At 56.0% G+C, this 17,020-nt stretch overlaps 2 protein-coding genes across 3 annotated transcripts in view; both read left to right on the top strand.

The window, feature by feature from the left end:
• SGIP1 (SH3GL interacting endocytic adaptor 1) overlaps window positions 1-12,354 on the top strand; it is a 64,244-nt gene extending 51,890 nt beyond the window's left edge. Inside the window, exons 18-24 of the mRNA XM_075424280.1 lie at window positions 1,947-2,058; window positions 2,444-2,599; window positions 3,648-3,780; window positions 4,074-4,276; window positions 4,821-4,885; window positions 5,487-5,651; window positions 6,112-12,354. Of these exons, the coding sequence (XP_075280395.1) occupies window positions 1,947-2,058; window positions 2,444-2,599; window positions 3,648-3,780; window positions 4,074-4,276; window positions 4,821-4,885; window positions 5,487-5,651; window positions 6,112-6,134 (857 nt within the window). The 3' untranslated portion in view covers window positions 6,135-12,354. The remainder of the gene's footprint in view (window positions 1-1,946; window positions 2,059-2,443; window positions 2,600-3,647; window positions 3,781-4,073; window positions 4,277-4,820; window positions 4,886-5,486; window positions 5,652-6,111) is intronic.
• A 1,452-nt stretch (window positions 12,355-13,806) lies between these two features.
• On the top strand, window positions 13,807-16,814 carry DYNLT5 (dynein light chain Tctex-type family member 5). Of its 2 annotated transcripts, XM_075424043.1 has the most exons (3): window positions 13,807-13,903; window positions 14,009-14,133; window positions 15,495-16,814. In XM_075424043.1, the coding sequence occupies exons 1-3, from the start codon at window positions 13,876-13,878 to the stop codon at window positions 15,696-15,698; spliced, it is 357 nt and encodes a 118-aa protein (XP_075280158.1). In that variant the 5' UTR covers window positions 13,807-13,875; the 3' UTR covers window positions 15,699-16,814. The 2 variants fall into 2 exon arrangements, with proteins under 2 accessions (XP_075280158.1, XP_075280157.1); XM_075424042.1 differs by having other exon boundaries at window positions 13,807-14,133.
• Window positions 16,815-17,020: the final 206 nt, after the last annotated feature.

Below are 17,020 nucleotides of genomic sequence, written 5' to 3'. Positions count from 1 at the left end.
CGCCTGGACGCCGTGCTGTGCAGCCAGCTCTGGGTGACCCTGCTTGGGCAGGGGGTTGGGCTGGGTGACCCACAGAGGTCCCTGCCAACCCACGAACATTCTGTAGTTCTGTGATTAGGATAATTAATGTGTGTATGGCGACGGGTCTGTCTTGCCTGGTGGGACAGCCGGACACGCTGCCGTTACCGAGTGTCGTTATTCCGGGCTGCGGCTGACATCACTGATTCCCCTGAGTCCCTTCAGACGTATGACCAAGAGGGAGTCGCGTGGCTGCATTAATTTTTCACACCCTTTTGGGCTACATCCCAGCGCCGGAGGGGCTCAGCCCTGCCTCTAGGAGAGAGCAGCTTTGGTTTCATACACCGATGCACGAAGGCGTTTGTAAGGCGTGAGGAATCCTCCTCATCTACGAATGCCATGTTTTTTCACAATTAATCTGTCAGAACTCATAGCTGAATTTAAGTGGCAGAAGCGCCTTCCCGAGAAGATGTTACCAATCCTGATTTCCTGCACTCAACCCCTTTTCTTTACACGCAAAAAACTTGCAGCAGCGAGCCAGGACCTCACCGCACGCCACGCAAAACCCGTGGCAGATTGCTCGGATGCGAGGCCAAAGGCAGCCGGCAGCGGGGCAGCGGCGGGGAGCAGCAGACAGAGAAGGGATAATCTTTTTTTTGAGACAGTCCAAGCAGGAAAGCAGTGGCTCGCCAGCAACGCCCTGCATTTCACTCAGCCGCTCCGCTTTCCGCTCGCCGCGGAGGTGCTGCCCTTCCCCGGGCCGGCGTTTAATCTTGCACGGCTTCGGCTGAAGCTGGCACGCGCTTGGATGCTCGGAATTCAAACCTCGGGCTGAATTCCTGGCCCTTTCCACCCCATTTGGGCGTCGTGAATGAAGGTAGCGGCGTAAGGGGGTGTCGGGGTAGGCTGCTCCTCCAGAGAATTTTGCCATTCCTTTTTAGCTGGTTTGGGGGCGAAGTAATCCTTGTGCTTAACCTGATGTAAAGATTATGATATTAAAAACAAAAAAAAAAAGGTCCCAAAACAGTGCATTGCGGAAAAACAGACGAGGCTGAACCGGCTTTGCGGTGCCAAGAGCCCCGCTCGCTCTGCGCTCGGTGGCGGGCGCGAGGAGGGGGACGTTGCCCCCGCGCAGGGCTCCCAGCACGCCCGGGGCTCCCGGCGTACGCCCGCGGCGATGCCTCCATCCCCGCAGGGTTTTTGGAGACCACCTTTCCTGGCCGGCGAGGGGAAATCTGCGCGTGACCGCGCCGAGTTACGTTAGAGCCTGGCTAGCGTCCATGGGAGCACAGCACGACCGGAGCAAACTTTTCCTCGTTTTCCTTTTAATTACCTAATTAAACCGCGGCTGGATTGCTTGAGCAGCCGGAGGCCCACGTTCTCCTCCATAGCTCCCGACGGTCGGCAGATTTGCCGTGGCGAACGGGGGGCTTTGCCGGGTGAGCAGCCGTGCGGGGGGTTTGGCATCGCAGGGGTCCCCGCAGGTTGGGGTTCCCCCGGGCAGCGTCGGGGGGGACGCTGCCGACATCCCACTTTCCCACGGGCAGCCTGAGCTCTCCGGCCAAGGGACGACGAACCTGCCCAGCCCCTCTTGCCGGGGCCCAGAACCCTACTGCAAAAACTGTCCTGCAAAGCTTGCCGTGGGGCAGCCCCCCTGGAAGCCGAGCCGGGGGGCTGCCGCCCCGCATGCCGCTCCTGGCTGCGACTCCTCCATTATTTTCTTTGCTTGCTTTTAGGTGAGGTGGGGTAAGATAATTTCAAAACCTTTTTAAAGCCTCACCCAAAGCCTGGGGGACTTTTTCGCTCTTCTTGCCCACCAAGCTAGGCGGGGGGGGTCTCGGAGAGCACCCCTCGCCCCGGCCCGGGGAGGGGGGAGCGGTGCCGTTTCTCCCTGCACGTAAGAAGTGGAGGTGTTTGCTCCGTTGCAGGCTCATCGCGGGGACCCAGCCCCCTCACCATGGGGGCACAGGACACCCTGCCCGTCGCCGCTGCCTTCACGGAGACCGTCAACGCGTACTTCAAAGGGGCTGACCCGAACAAGTAGGTCCCAGCTGGCGGCATCTGGGTGTCGACATGGGGGTACGGGCAGACTTGGGGGGCTGTCGAGGCTCTCGAGCATCTCGAGGGATGGGGAGGGAGGAAAGGAGGTGCTGGGGTGTCGGTGCACGGCACCGGCTGGGGGTCCGGGCTCAGGATGCTCCTGGGATGTCCCCAGGAGCATTGATCCCCATCCCTAGCAGGCTGCAAGCCTTTGCTGCTATTCCAGCTCGCCCCAGTTTAGGACCACATGCAGCTCGCTCCCCCGGCGCGGCGGGTGGGAAGTGGGGGGCTGTCACCTCACCATCCCTGGCGTGAACCCTCCCCTCCCGGCGCGTTTTGAGCCCCTCGTTTCCTCCCCCCTCGGTCTCTGCGTCCGGCGCTGCAGGTGTATCGTGAAGATCACGGGGGAGATGGTGCTGTCGTTCCCAGCGGGCATCACCCGACACTTTGCCAACAACCCGGCTCCGGCGGTGCTCACCTTCCGTGTGCTGAACTACAACCGGCTGGAGCACGTCCTGCCAAACCCCCAGCTCCTCTGCTGGTAAGCCCCCAGAATAGAAAAGCAGGGTGCTTTGCAAATCCACGTGGCCTGGAGGATCTTCCATGGAAGCCTGCCCAGATTTTGGGAAGGAAGCTCTCAAGCCCTTAAATATTTGCCGGAGTAATCCCTCTGAGAGCAGCCCCTTTGCCAGGCAGAAGAGCACAGGCAGAGATGGGGTTTGTTTTTTTGGTGGGGATTGCTGGTTTTGTGCAGAATGCTGGTTTTTAAGAAGAGTATGGCCAGCAGATCGAGGGAGGTTCTCTTCCCCCTCTGCTCTGCCCTGGGGAGGCCCCATCTGCAGTGCTGTGTCCAGTGCTGGGCTCCCCAGCTCAAGAAAGATGAGGAGCTGCTGGAGAGAGTCCAGCGGAGGGCTGCAAGGATGATGAGGGGACTGGAGCATCTCTCCTATGAGGAGAGGCTGAGGGAGCTGGGCTTGTTCAGCCTGGAGAAGAGAAGGCTGAGAGGGGACCTTAGAAATGCCTCTAAATATCTGCAGGGTGGGTGTCAGGAGGACGGGGCCAGACTCTTTCCAGTGGTGCCCAGCGACAGGACAAGGGGCAATGGACACAAACTGGAGCATGGGAAGTTCCAGCTGAACATGAGGAAGAACTTCTTCCCTCTGAGGGTGACGGAGCCCTGGCCCAGGCTGCCCAGGGAGGCTGTGGAGTCTCCTTCTCTGGAGATATTCCAGCCCCGCCTGGACGCGGTGCTGTGCAGCCGGCTCTGGGTGACCCTGCTTGGGCAGGGGGTTGGGCTGGGGGACCCACAGAGGGCCCTGCCAACCCCGACCACGCTGTGGTTCTGTGCCTCTCTGCTCATTAGCCCTCCTGTTTGCAAAACATGATGACCTCCGGGTCGCATCTGCTGTGCCTCCCTGGAGGGCTCTGAGGACAAGCCAGAGATGTGCGGGAGGGAGGCAATATTTCTCTAAAAGTGGGATTAAATGCGCTCTCAGCTGGCGGCCGGCGCTGCTGCCCTGTGTGCCTTGTAGCAAAGCTCTCTCCTGCCAAAGCAGCTTACGCGAAGGGTTAATTCTCCCTCCGTGCAGTGACAACACGCAGAGTGACGCCAGCACGAAGGAGTTCTGGGTCAACATGCCAAATCTGATGACCCACCTCAAGAAGGTATCGGAACAGAAACCGCAGGCCACCTATTACAACGTGGATATGCTCAAATACCAGGTAGGGGTTCTTTTGTAAGGCAGAACCGTGCCAAAAATGCGTGCTTAACTTCTAGACGTAAAAGCTGATATTTCCCTAGCACAGAGTGGAGGTGACGTGAGGTGAGGGCATGCTGTCCCGCTAGTCTCTTCTGGGTGTCACTAGATTGCCGGGTTTGGAGCCCAGTACAAGCTTTCTATCAGAGTACAAGGTCTTGCCCTCCCCTGAAACCAAGTGCGATTACCGTGTCTGTAAAATGGGATTTCTCCCTCCACCCCTACGGAAACTAAATGTTTTTTCTGTCATTTTGGAAGGTATCTGCCCAGGGTATTCAGTCTACTCCATTAAACCTTGCAGTGAGCTGGCGGTGTGACCCTGCAAGCACTGACCTCCGCATTGACTACAAATACAATACAGAGGCAATGACCACACCGGTCGCTCTAAACAACGTCCAGTTCCTCGTCCCCGTCGACGGAGGAGTAACCAAGCTCCAAGCCGTGCTCCCTCCCGCTGTCTGGTAGGAACTGCTCACCCGACAAAGAGCTGCTTTGCTGTCTCTGCCGCGTCCCTGCCCGAACGAGCTGGCCTGGCGGCAGGAGCGGGGTCACCGGGGAGGGGTCTGCGGGTGGGACCCAAACCCGTCCTCCTCTTGCAGCAGGACGCGTGCAGCCCCACTCTGATTATTTTTTTCCTTGGTCAGAGCTGAACGCCCGTGCGCAGGCAGCAGGATATCAACTTTTATTTTGTGTTTCGGCTACTTTTCTCGCGGGCTCAGAGGGACACACGGCCGTCGCTGCCGTAGGCGCAAGCACGCGCGTGTGCAGCCGGGAAGCAGGGCACGGCCCCGCTGCCCCTCGCCCGTCGCTCGCCTGCGAAAGTGCGGAGCAAGAGCAGCGTTCTCCTGCTCGGGTCAAACCCGAAGCCAAGCTCCCAGAACTGGGAGCTCTGGAGAGCGGCACCGGAGCCGCTCCCCCAGCCCACACGGCCTCCAGCAAAAATTCAGATGACTCCTTCGTAATTCCTTGTTTCCTACAGAAATGCTCTCCTTCATGTGTTTGTAGGAACACCGAGCAGCAAAGGATATTGTGGAAGATCCCCGATATCTCTCAGAAGTCAGAAAACGGAGGTAATCCCGCAAACGTGCACGTTCTTAGCTCTGAATACCGAAATGTGCCGCTGACCCGTTTCTCGTGCCTGCACGCACGTCCAGACACGCAGATTCCTGCTGGCCCTGGCTGGGGGAGGATGCTATTTAAAGCCAGGAGCGGAGAGCTTGGAAAAGCGGGAATATGTGCCACCGGCACTGTTTTGCCAACCGCTTTGGCAGGACATTAACACGCCAGGTTTGGACGCGGTCGTTTGCCAAGCCCTCCGCTGCCTCGGCCCTCTGCGTTTGAAGGCTGAGGCCCCGAGCTGCATCCCTGTCGGGGGGACCGCAGCCTCCCACGGGTCGCTTCTCCGTGTGCCACCCACGCAGCTCGGCTGCTTCGTGTCGCCGGGGTGTCTGGAACATGAAAAATCTGCTGGGAGGATGAGGGGGTTCACCTCTGCCCCCCCCCCCCCCCCAGCCCCTGGGGATGCTGCTGGCTCGGGTACCACCGTGGGAGTGGGCTTCACCGGCCGCGCTGTGGGCACCTCGTTGCCTTTGCTGGCAAACGCGGCGTGGGGACGCGCGGCGTGTCTCTGCGGGCTTGTAAAGGGTCTCGTGGGGGGCTTTCCGATCGCAGGTGTGGGGTCTCTGCTCGCCCGGTTCCAGCTGGCGGAGGGGCCCAGCTCCCCGGCCCCCCTGGCCGTGCAGTTCACCAGCGAGGGGAGCACGCTCTCCAGCTGCGACATCGAGCTCGTCGGCGCCGGGTACCGCTTCTCCCTCATCAAGAAGAGGTTCGCCGCAGGTAGGTGCCTCGCCGGCGGCTGCTCCTTGGGACGGCGGCATCCCCGCGGGTCCCCTCCGGCTGCACCGCCACGCCTGGGGGTCCCCTCGCTGCGCGGTCACGGACCCTTCGAGCCCTGAGGTCCTGCCGCAGCACGGTGCGGAGGGGCCGGCCGGCGGCCAAGCTCCCTTGCGTAAAATAAATCCTTCTAGCGCGTACGAGAGTCCGGAATTTCACGGGCTGTCTTCTGCTCGGGGGTCTCGCGTGAAAGGTGAAGTCTAGGGCTCTCCAAGAAGAGCTCTTGCCTCAAAGCTGTGGAGAAAAATGAGTATTTTTCCTTTTGCCCCGTTGCTGCGGAGGAAGGCAAGCGTTTTCCCGTCTGCCGCCCGTGCGTGGGTGCCAGGGCCGGCGGAGGCGGGCGGCCATCCCCCGGGCACCGGGGCCGCTCCCTCCCGCAGCTGATTTCTGATCCCATTTCTAGGTAAATACTTGGCCGATAATTGATGGAAGCTTATGCCAGTCTGTGGAAAATACCCAAGGACTGCCGTGCGCGGAACGGGTTTTAAGGACAGTTTAAGGAAAATGAACTAAATCCTGCACTCGGGACATTTCTGTTGGAAGTGTCGACAACTTTCAGCATTTTTTTCCTTGGAAAACACCGTCTTGACCAGTCCTACAGTATTTACTTCTAGATGTAACATTGTTAATGGTTTTAAAATGTAATTATTGTATTTGTAAATGGTACTCATTCCAGTAAGGCTGTATTTTGGCAGTTAGACTCTTGAGTTTTAGCATTTTACCATTCATGAAATGGATGTAATTTAAACTGTGGTATATAAATTTAATAGTAGTACTGTTGAATGGCACAATGCTTACAGAGGTAGATTACATTTTGTCAATATATCCGATCTAAATACAATACTGATAGCTGTTACGAAGGGGGTGCCTCATAAACAGAGAGTTAAGTAGAACCGACATGCTGATTTACTTTTTCTTCAGTCCTTAGTATGTCTCACGGCGACGAATACGAAGCTCTATCTCCAGGTTTAGCTGGTTTAACTCCAGAAAAATATTTCTGTAAACATGGAGGTTCCTCATACAGTCCCCCAGCAAAAAGCAGGAGAAAAATGTCACCTCTATAAAGAGTATTTACGTCAAATTTCGGTGACAAGCAACCTCCGTGAGCACATCCTTGCTCTCTTGGAGCGGCAGCTGAGCGGTCAGGAGTCCCGGCAGCGTGCCCACGGGCGACGAGCACATCTCCACACCCTGACATTTTTCAGAGATGCAGAGAAGGAAGCAAGCAGGCAGAGAGGCTGGGCAGCAGCTCTGAGCTTACAGCGCTGTCCCAAAAAGCTGCTGCTGTCTTTAGGGACACATTTTCTGAGCAGTCTCCAGAATTTTGGTTGCATTTATGCATTGCTTTGCTGGCTTTTTCCTATTTTTCCCCCTTCATTTTTGAAAGCCCCACGGGTTTAGAAAATGCTTTAAAGACATGCAGCCGCCTCTGTGCCTTTCCATTTTACCACTTAGGCAGGAAAGTGTATACATATATATATATATATATATATATACATAGAAACTTTGGAGACCGAAGGCAGCCCCAGGGTGACCCTCGGTGGGACACGCGGTGCCGGAGGAGCAGGAGCAGCGTGGGGGCTGCCAAAAGCCCCTGGGGCAGGAGCCCTGCTGCCGGCAGGAGCAGCGATCTCAGGGCGACGGGGAGACGCGTGGAAGTGCGAAACTGGAGGCTGCGGGGCAGAAACTGCCCCTCGGTGTTTTCCCTGAGCCGCCGCGGGCTCGGAGCCGGGCTCCTCTCTGTGCGTCGCCGGCGCGGCGTTTGGTGTCTGGGTGACGTTAGTCTCAGCCTACTGCTGGCAGCACGCTGGTAGCATTCATGGCATTAACGGAGCGGCATCTGCCAAGACGGAGAGCTGGATTTAACGGGAGAGTCTGGTGATACGGGGGAAAAAAAAGGGATCTTTTCAAAATTCGAGGCAGATGCTGTTCAGGTGCACAGAGAAGCCTTGGAGCATCGGCTGGCGCGGCTGCTGGGGACTCTCAAACTTCTGAGATGACAAACACCGCGAATTTTACAGGCACGAACGTTGCCAGGATTAGGCTTGTGCACTGGCATTGAAAAACTGTGCGTGTTGGGAAGTGCTTGCTCACGGAGCAGTTTGGAGTGACGTAAGAAAAGAGAAACCCATGCCCATCTTAAAGGAAAATGAGGAAATCTGGAGAAGGTTCCGTTCTGCGAGGACTCCCAGGCTGGGATGGGTATGATAGGGTGGCTGAGCTGCGTGCGTGCTCGCAAAAGGTGTCAACACAGACGACAAAGTACAAATCAGTTATGCAACTTCTTGCATCTTTGCAGTTCTTGGAAGTAAACCTGCCAGTACTCCTGGATGGAGTGTTCAACGCCGTCGACAATTTTTCCCCCAAAATGGAAATATGTACAAACCGCGTAACCTACCCCTTTCCTACATAGGAGCACAGGGCAAAATCTAAGAATCAGTTTGTGCATAATCGGTTCATGCTGTGTACAATTGTTATAAACTCATGCTTCCGAAAGAGATCTATGTCATAGTCCTGAAAATAAGGATTTTATAATGTAAATATTACCAGAACATAGATATTTTACTTTATATTTCGTTTGAAAGACAAGGTGTTTACATTAGCATTGGGTTTTTAAATGCTTTTTAAACAAAAAAAACCCCACAACCCAAAGCTCCCCAGCTTGTCCCATTCGTGCTGTCCCACCGAACGGCGGTCGCTTTTCCCCGTGGAAAAGCAGCCCCCGCGGCCTGGGCAGAGAGACGAGAAGGTCCCGCACCCGCGCCGGGGCGAATTGCCTGGCAGAGCTGAATTCGGCAGGCTCGCAGCCCCGCGGGGACACGAAGCAGCTCTTCCCAGCCCGCGACGCTGCGACCAAACCCAGCCCTTCGGGTCAGGTTTTTTTCCATACCGCTTTTGCCGATTTTTCACACAGTGTTTCGGTTGGCCGGGGGTTTGGTTGCTCAGGAGCGTTGCGCTGTGGGTCTCTGCTTCTCCCCCCCCCCCAGCATGACCACCCTTCTGGGCTCCTTCCCAAGGAGATGCCGGTCCACGGCGATGGCTTGGTTTTGCCACCCTGTTTGATGTCTGAGCAGAGAGGCAGCAAGGCAGAGCACCCCGGCGATGCTTATTTTGCTGGGTGTTTCTCTCCTCGCGTGCCGTATGAGCGTGGCACCCTGGCTTTACCCAGCATGGGGAGGAGGACCAGACCTAATTTCCTAATTCTGAAGTGCAGGAGCCTGGTCTTCCTTCTGCCTGGCTTTGAGAAGGCGTCAGCAGAAAACAAGATGATGGGCAGCAGCTTGGGATGTATCGGACTTCCATTTAGAGCACCAGATAGGGGCACGTATAGGGATGTTTATCCCCAATTCCAGCTTCTGTAGCAGTGGTGAGAGCCCTCCGAGAGGGCACGGGGGATGCGTGGCCCTGCTGCATTCAGGGCACTCGGGCTCTGCAGGCTTCACCTCTGCCTTGAGGCAGGGAAAACTGCGTATCTCCAGGGAATCATCTCTTTGGAACTCCCCGCCTGCTAGCGGAGAGCAGCCACGTCAGCAGGGAGCTGAAACGGCGGCAGCGATGCGGTCGCCTGTAAATCGCCCGCGTTTCCAGGGCTCAGCATCAGTGCTCTGCTTCTGCGCCCGGGCTCCGGCAGCTCTTCTGCCAAGCCAGGCTGGGGCTGAAAAGGGGGCTCAGCCCTCCCGCACTGCCCAGCACCGGCACCCCGCCGCTCCGCAGCGCTCCGGTCCAACCAGCCGAGTGAAAAAGGGCAAATAAAGGAGGCATCCAGTTAATAAATAGGTGTGATGCGTGCACAGGAAGGCTTTAGCCTGGTTACTTCCCTGGACCTTTCCCCTAGGCTGTGTCCTCGGCCACCTCTCCCCCAGGGCTGCTCCTCCGGGGTCCCCTGCCGCAGCAAGGTCAAGGTGCCCGCTGCCGGAGCCGGAGCGTTCGTCCCAATGGACACCCACAGGCTTGGGTCTTTAGATGGTAGCAGCAGAAAGTCTTTCTTTTGCAGCTTTTCTTCTTCTGTTTGTTGCAAATATTCACAATTCTCAGCCAGCTTACAGTGCTCCTCACATGAGATGTTTCAGACCACTTTTCTACTGTAAAAATATTTCTTAATAACTATGAAATTGCTCCGTAGTATGAAACACTACCAGATAGCAAGCTTTTCATCTGGTGTTTGCATATGCTCTTAAATATCACTCCCCTGTTATGAAGCTGCTGCTTATTTTTGCCGTAAGGCCACGGTCCGTTAAACCCCTCTTCCTGCCCAGCTGGTGTGAGCTCTCGGCGCACACGCGTGTGGCTTCACTCGCAACAGCTTTGTCGCACGAGAGTGATCTGGTACCGAGGAAGTCACACAGCTGCGTGTGGACTTCAGGCTGTGAGTGCTGTTATCTGGTATTTCAGTTAAACTGGTTTCATCTTCAGTATGCCCTTTCGGCATTTATCTGTTAGAGGTTTTTGAAAACGCAGATGGAAAAGAAAAAAGAAGAAGTTTAGGTTAAAATGGCATCCCGTTTTGGGCAGGCAGGGAGGGGATGGGGAGGGAAGGTGGTTTCGAGGCAGGCTGCAGGCACGCTGGCTGCGGGATGCTGTCGGGGTATCGCCGACGGCAGTGCCCAGCGTTTGGGCAGCACGCGGAACACCAAATACGCTGCTTCACCTTGTCATTCCGCAGCCACGCACGCCTGCAGGTGAGACCCGTCCGCCTTCAGCTTTTAACGCGATCGCTGAGACACGGGGTCCATGTTCACTGCTCAGTCGCAAAACTTGGTCGGCTCCTGCAGGGGTGGTGATTTTCCCACCGAGGTCCCTGCCAAGACCTCGCCGTGCTGCCCACGCCGCTGCGAGTCGTACTTGTGTCCGTTCATCTCATTCTGGATGGTTCAAAGCAGCTGGCGAGGGCACCCTGTCAAACCGCAGCGGCACAGGTTCATCCCGTAAGGAATCACCGCTTCGCTTTCTCCCAGCGAGGCAATTTTAAATGGCTGAGCTGCAATGAAGAAGTGATGTATTTTTAAATGACCTAGGAGAGAGTCAAATATCTTTTAGTGAAAACTTTGGGCCCTCCTTGGACCTGTCCCTCGGTTCCCCGGCTCCTTTGGCAGCGGTGCGGTTCCTGGGCCCAGCAGGCGGGTAGTGCAGTTCTGCGTCACGGTGGAATCCGGCCCCGTTTCATCTTTTTTTGACTTTAAATACGGCCCACGGTGCTGTTACCCAAACGCTCAGCACCTACCTGAGAAAGCCACTTCAATACACTGGCTATGGAGTGATTTTTCCCCACTCTTTTGTTGGCTTTATGTGAAACTGTCTGGATTGAAAATCTTAATTTTGAAGCTTACAGCGACCAAACTGTGTAACATCACCACATCGTACTTTCCCGGTCCGATGAGATTTCATTTCATAGCCAGAATTATTTTCTTCTTCTTCTTCTCACAGTTTCCCAGGGAAAGTAATTCTTGCAGAGCCGGGGAGTTTTTATCACCATCAGTATTTTAGTTCTTATTTCACTGCAAGGAAAAGATCTGCAGGAATGCCCCCCGCCTCCTGCGTGACCCCCCCTCCATCACTTTAGGAGGGACAGCAGACAGTGCTGCCAACAACCACTGTTAAAATGGCAGGCGTTCGCGCGGCGACGCTGCTCGAAGGTTTGCACGCAGCCAGGGCTTCACTGCAGCCCACGAATACGTGGAAGAACGCGCCGGGTTTTAGCGAGGCGTTCAGAATATCTTCTTCCTCCGTTCGAAATCTCTCTGTCTGGACCCTGGTGAGTCGCTGCCGTCCTGCTCCTGGGTTCGTAATCCCCGCAGGAGGGGGTTTCCACTCTCAGGTTGGTGAAATCTCCTGGTTGCTTTGACGGCGTAAAACGCACGGCGACGTCAGCCGCGGTCCGAGGTGGGAACCGAGCCGGGCTGTGGTCGGAAGCTGCAGGCTGGTGGGTTGGGGGGCACGGGAGAACCTCGCCGAGACACCCCCGAGCCCCCAGGGAGCCCCAGAAGCGAATTGGATTTCCCCAGGTTATCACCCCGTATCATTTTATGAACTCCCTTGTGTATAAAATGTTTATAAATATTTGTGGATTAAGAGACACAGGTCTATTTTTAAGATTTAAGTTAAATAAGTTAATTAATGGCTGGCCTTTTTTGCCTAAACGTGCAATGAGATATATTATACCTTTAGTCTACGATGGCCTAGGTACTGCTTAGTCTGTGATGAAAACTTTGCTGCTTACCTACTGTTCTCAGAGAAAAAAAACTGTCGCAGACGTACAGGTTTGTTGCACAGGGACTATCGCAGCAAAGCTTTGTATTTGACCACTGGTAATCTGAATGTGTTGTATTGACTTGTCGAAGATAATCATGAAACAACATATTTTAAATGTAACTTGCCTTATAGATTAGACTACGACTATGTGGATATCATTTTTTTGTAAATAATGTTTTTTATAAATGTCTTTCCTCCATTCGCCCCGTCACCCATTTCACAAAATCTTGAATATGCAATTATTTACCATGCATAACGTTGCAACAAATAAATCCCCACGTCAGAACAAAGTTTATTAATTCTATACATAAGAACCACATCAAATACCTTGATTGAGTTGCGATTTAAATGTGATTTTTTTTTTTTCCTTGAAAATAAACAAAAAAACTGTAAACCACTACTTTTTCCCGAGTGAGCTTTGCTTGCACATTCGGGAGCACGAAGGGGAGCTGGGCAGAGGTATCAGGGCTGCCACGTCCCTGGCCCAAAATGTCCTCACTGCCTGCAGCCTGCCAGCCTGGGGACACGTGGGGACGTGTGGGGACCACGGGGCCCGTGGCTGTGGAGATGCACGGGGGCTGTGGGGACATGCGGGGACTGGGGCTGCGAGGGCCTGTGGGAGCTGAGGGGACACATGGGGACATACATGGGTTCAGGGACGCGTGGGGGCCATGGGGACCTGTGGGGTCATGGAGATCCAAAGGGGCCATGGGGATCTGTGTGGGCTATAGGGACATGGAGGGTCCTGTAGAGGCCATAGGGACATGTGGGAGGCCATGGGGACATGTGGGGACCTGTGGAGCCGTGGGGATCTGTGTGGTCTATAGGGACATGCAGGGTCCTATAGAGGCCATAGGGACACGTGGGAGGCCAGGGGGACATGTGGGGGCTGTGGGGACCTGTGGAGCCATGGGGATCTGTGTGGTCTATAGGGACATGCAGGGTCCTATAGAGGCCATAGGGACACGTGGGAGGCCAGGGGGACATGTGGGGGCTGTGGGGACCTGTGGAGCCATGGGGATCTGTGTGGTCTATAGGGACATGCAGGGTCCTATAGAGGCCATAGGGACATGTGGGAGGCCACGGGGACATGTGGGGGCTATGGGGACCTGTGGCGGCTGTAGAGACATGGGGGGACCTGTGGGGTCCATGGAGATCCCCACAGGGGCAATGGGGACCTTTGTGAGCTTTAGGGGCTTGCGGGGACCTATGGAGACCATAGGGGCACATGGGGGCTATAGGAACATGTGGGAGGCCATGGGGACCTGTGGGGGCTATGGGTAACCATGGGGGCTGTGGAGACCTGTGGAGTCCACGGGGATCCACAGGGACCATGGGGATCTGTGTGGGCCATAGGGGCATGTGGAGATCTATAGAGGCCATAGGGACATGTGGGAGGCCACGGGGACATGTGGGGGCTATGGGGACCTGTGGGGTCTGTAGGGACACATGGGATCCATGGAGATCCACGGGGATCTATGTGGGCTATAGGGACATGCAGGGACCTATAGAGGCCATAGGGACACATGTGAGGCCACGCGGACACATGGGGACTACAGGGACACGTGGGGGCTATGGGGACGTTTGGGGGCTGCAGGGACATGCGACGACCTGTGGGGGCCATGGGGACCAGCACAGGCTATAGGGACGTGCAGGGATGTATGGAGGCTATAGGGACCTGTGGGAGGCCGTGGGGACCCGCGGGGGCTGTAGGGACACGCAGAGCCCCGCAGAGGCGGGCGGGCTGTCGGACCCAGGAGCGGACATGGCGGGGGGGGGGCAACATGGCGGCCTGTGCCGCCAATAAAGGCGGGAAGGCGGCCGGCAGCGCCGCCTTGAGGCCGCCGGGAGCCGGCGGCCTCAGGGCGACGCTGCCCGCTGCATTCCCGCCCTTCCGCCTCCTCTTAGCGCTGAGGGGATGGACGGCGGCACCGAGCCCCGCTCGGGTAAGTCCCAGGACGAGGGGACCTCCGAGGCGCTTTCCTCGGGCTTCAGCGCTGTGAGTTTCCCCTCAGCGAACCGAGCTTCAACCTCCCCCGCCTGCCCCTCAGGCCCCCTCAAGCGCTTCCCGGTGGCGGCGGTGGAGGAGATCCTGAAGGACGTGTTGGGGAGTTACCTGAGGGAGCAGCCCTACGAGCCGGCCCGGTGCAGGGAGGCGGCGGGGGACATCGCTGAGGTAAGGCGGCTGTTTTGTCCTCACGCCTCGACGGGGTGTCAGGGAGGTGGCTGGCGCGGTGGGGAGCTCCCCAAATATAAATATGAAGTGTTAAATAAATGCTGGAGGAGGCCGTCAAGACCCACCAAGCGTTAGTCTGAGGCGGGTGCAGGTTTATACAAGTTAATGATGAGGTTTGTGTGAGCAGTAGCTCTGGGCAAGCACACGCTTCAGTAAAAACTCCGTGCTGTGGTTGCCAGGAGCGCCGTTAAGAAGTTTTAAGTATGTGTTGGACCTTTGTGAAATAAGTTAGTAATGGTGGTGGCTGAATTCTGCACAAAGACACGTGTTCAAGCTACATGTCGGTTAAATCCAGTCTGGCTGCTGAGAAAAGAATCACAGAATCAGAATCCCAGCATGGTCAGGGTTGGCAGGGCCCTCTGTGGGTCACCCAGCCCAACCCCCTGCCCAAGCAGGGTCACCCAGAGCCGGCTGCACAGCACCGCGTCCAGGCGGGGCTGGAATATCTCCAGAGAAGGAGACTCCACAGCCTCCCTGGGCAGCCTGGGCCAGGGCTCCGTCACCCTCAGAGGGAAGAAGTTCTTCCTCATGTTCAGCTGGAACTTCCCATGCTCCAGTTTGTGCCCGTTGCCCCTTGTCCTGTCGCTGGGCACCACTGCAAAGAGTCTGGCCCCGTCCTCCTGACACCCACCCTGCAGATATTTATAACATTTCTAAGGTCCCCTCTCAGCCTTCTCTTCTCCAGGCTGAACAAGCCCAGCTCCCTCAGCCTCTCCTCATAGGAGAGATGCTCCAGTCCCCTCCTCATCCTCGCAGCCCTGCGCTGGACTCTCTCCAGTAGCTCCTCATATTTCTTGAACTGGGGAGCCCAGCACTGGACGCAGCACTGCAGATGGGGCCTCACCAGGGCAGAGCAGAGGGGGAGGAGAAACCCCCTCGACCTGCTGGCCCTTTAAGACCCTTGAATCTTTCAGCTGATTTGGCCCAGAAGAGCTCACCAGCATTAAAAAAGTGGTACTGTCTGCTCTTCCTTTCCCCCTTGTAGCCATCAGGTAACCGCAAACACCTATGGAGGAAAATACGGTGTTCGCATACCGTAACTCCTGACTCACCATCTGCGCGTGCGTTTCCGTAGTCCGGCAGGATGATGCTCCTGGTTTTGGCAGGTGGAAGCGTTGGTTCTAGTGCGACGTTTGCAGGGGATGTTTCTCAAACGCTGCGGTTCAAAGACTGTCATCAGGGTTGTTGCAGGGGCTCGGCACGGCGGTGCCTGCACGCATCTGTCCCAGAAAGCCAAACCCCTGAGCATCCCCCGTGAAGAGAGCTCACCGCTTGTGTCTAAAGGCATTTTTCTCTTGCAGGTCATTAAAGCTCGGGTAAAAGACCTTATGATCCCAAGGTACAAGATCGTCGTGGTGACGCATATCGGGCAGCTGAATGAGCAGAGCATGCGGATCGGGAGCCGGTGCCTGTGGGATCCTGCGAGTGACACGTTTTCATCGTACGTGTTCAAGAACGCTTCGCTGTTTGCTCTTGCAAATGTCTATGCTGTCTACTTTGAATAAGGGGGTAGCTGAATTTAGCAGCAGGAGAAATGACCATTCAGCCTAACTCTTCCTCTTTCTGTTGTTGACAACGATTGTGAAGGACCAAGGCAGCTTTCACCTGTTTTGCGATGCGGTTGCCAGAAGCCTTTCAGTGGTGAATGTCAAGCTGGATTTCCCAGAGCTTTCTCTGGGAAGTGATTCTCTCTGAAATGCCGTTTTGCACCTGATTCTAGCTGCTTTCAGAACTGACTATCCCTGTAATCCCTTTTTCTCCCTGAATTTGCCCTCGCTGCGTGATCCCCAAGTAGAAACCACATTTTTTGGAAAGTAAAACAGAAGCATTTTAAAACCACCCCCGTTAAATGGCGTTTGCGGGCAGTGAAGCGCGTGCTCGGCCCCGCAGCGCCGTGTTGCAGATGCCGTGTGCCGTCGAGCCGCAGCAGCTCGGTGCTGCAGGTTACCCTGTCCTGTTCGGGGACAGAGGGATCCCCCCAAACCTTCTCACCGCCCTGGAGATGCCCCGGGTGGGCTCTGCGGTGGGAGGCCGGGAGCTTTGCTTGCCTGGAGCCGGCCTGGCCATCCCTGAGCCCCAAGGAAAGCCCTGAGTGCAGAGAAGGTGGCCCAGAGAAAGCGATTGGTTCTGTTTGGAGGAGACTAGCTCTGTCCCGTGGTGCTTGAAGTCAAGTGAAAAATGCCTTCAAATTATACCCTGTTTAGTGTATCTAACGTATCTGGGCCCATCTGTTGAAGGCGCATGAATCTAGCAGAAAAAACCTGCTTTGGGGTTCTCAGCTGGTACTTGCCTATAGATAAGAGGGGAAGTGCAGCCCTCTGGGCTCAGGAGTGGATTTCCGGTCTCCCTGGGTGCAAATTAACTGTCTGCTGGGTAGGGCCTCGGGTGGACGTTACTGGGAGCGGCTGGAACAGGGGATAACCCGTGGCTGCTGCCCGCCCGGCGTAGGGGCTGGCGCGGGCCGGTCCCGGGTCCCGCCTGCCGCAGCCGTTGCTCTGCTGCGCTGGGGTCTGACCCGCCGCCCTCGCAGATCTCTGCTCTCAGCCTGGAGACAGGCTTTTTGCTACCCGTATTTCACAGCTGAACCCTGCTGTTGGACTGGAACAAGCACAGAAGGAATTGCTTGTTGTAGTACATTTTAAGTGCAAAGCTGAAGCTAGAACAGTAGTTAGATGGGAAGAAATATCTGTCCTCATGGCTAAAAGTTTAACCCTAAACGGCTGTAAACACTGTGGAATCCGGACAGCCCAGCCTGAACAGTCGCTGCAGCCGTTCGCTTTTGCACTACATTTAACATGCAGCCTTTACTCCCTAGTGTACTCCAAAG

This window comes from Opisthocomus hoazin, chromosome 6 (genome assembly GCF_030867145.1).
Source record: "Opisthocomus hoazin isolate bOpiHoa1 chromosome 6, bOpiHoa1.hap1, whole genome shotgun sequence".
NCBI classification, from domain to species: Eukaryota; Metazoa; Chordata; class Aves; order Opisthocomiformes; family Opisthocomidae; genus Opisthocomus; species Opisthocomus hoazin.
The sequence above is the reverse complement of the archived record's forward strand: the minus strand, read 5'-3'. Positions and strand labels throughout refer to the sequence as shown.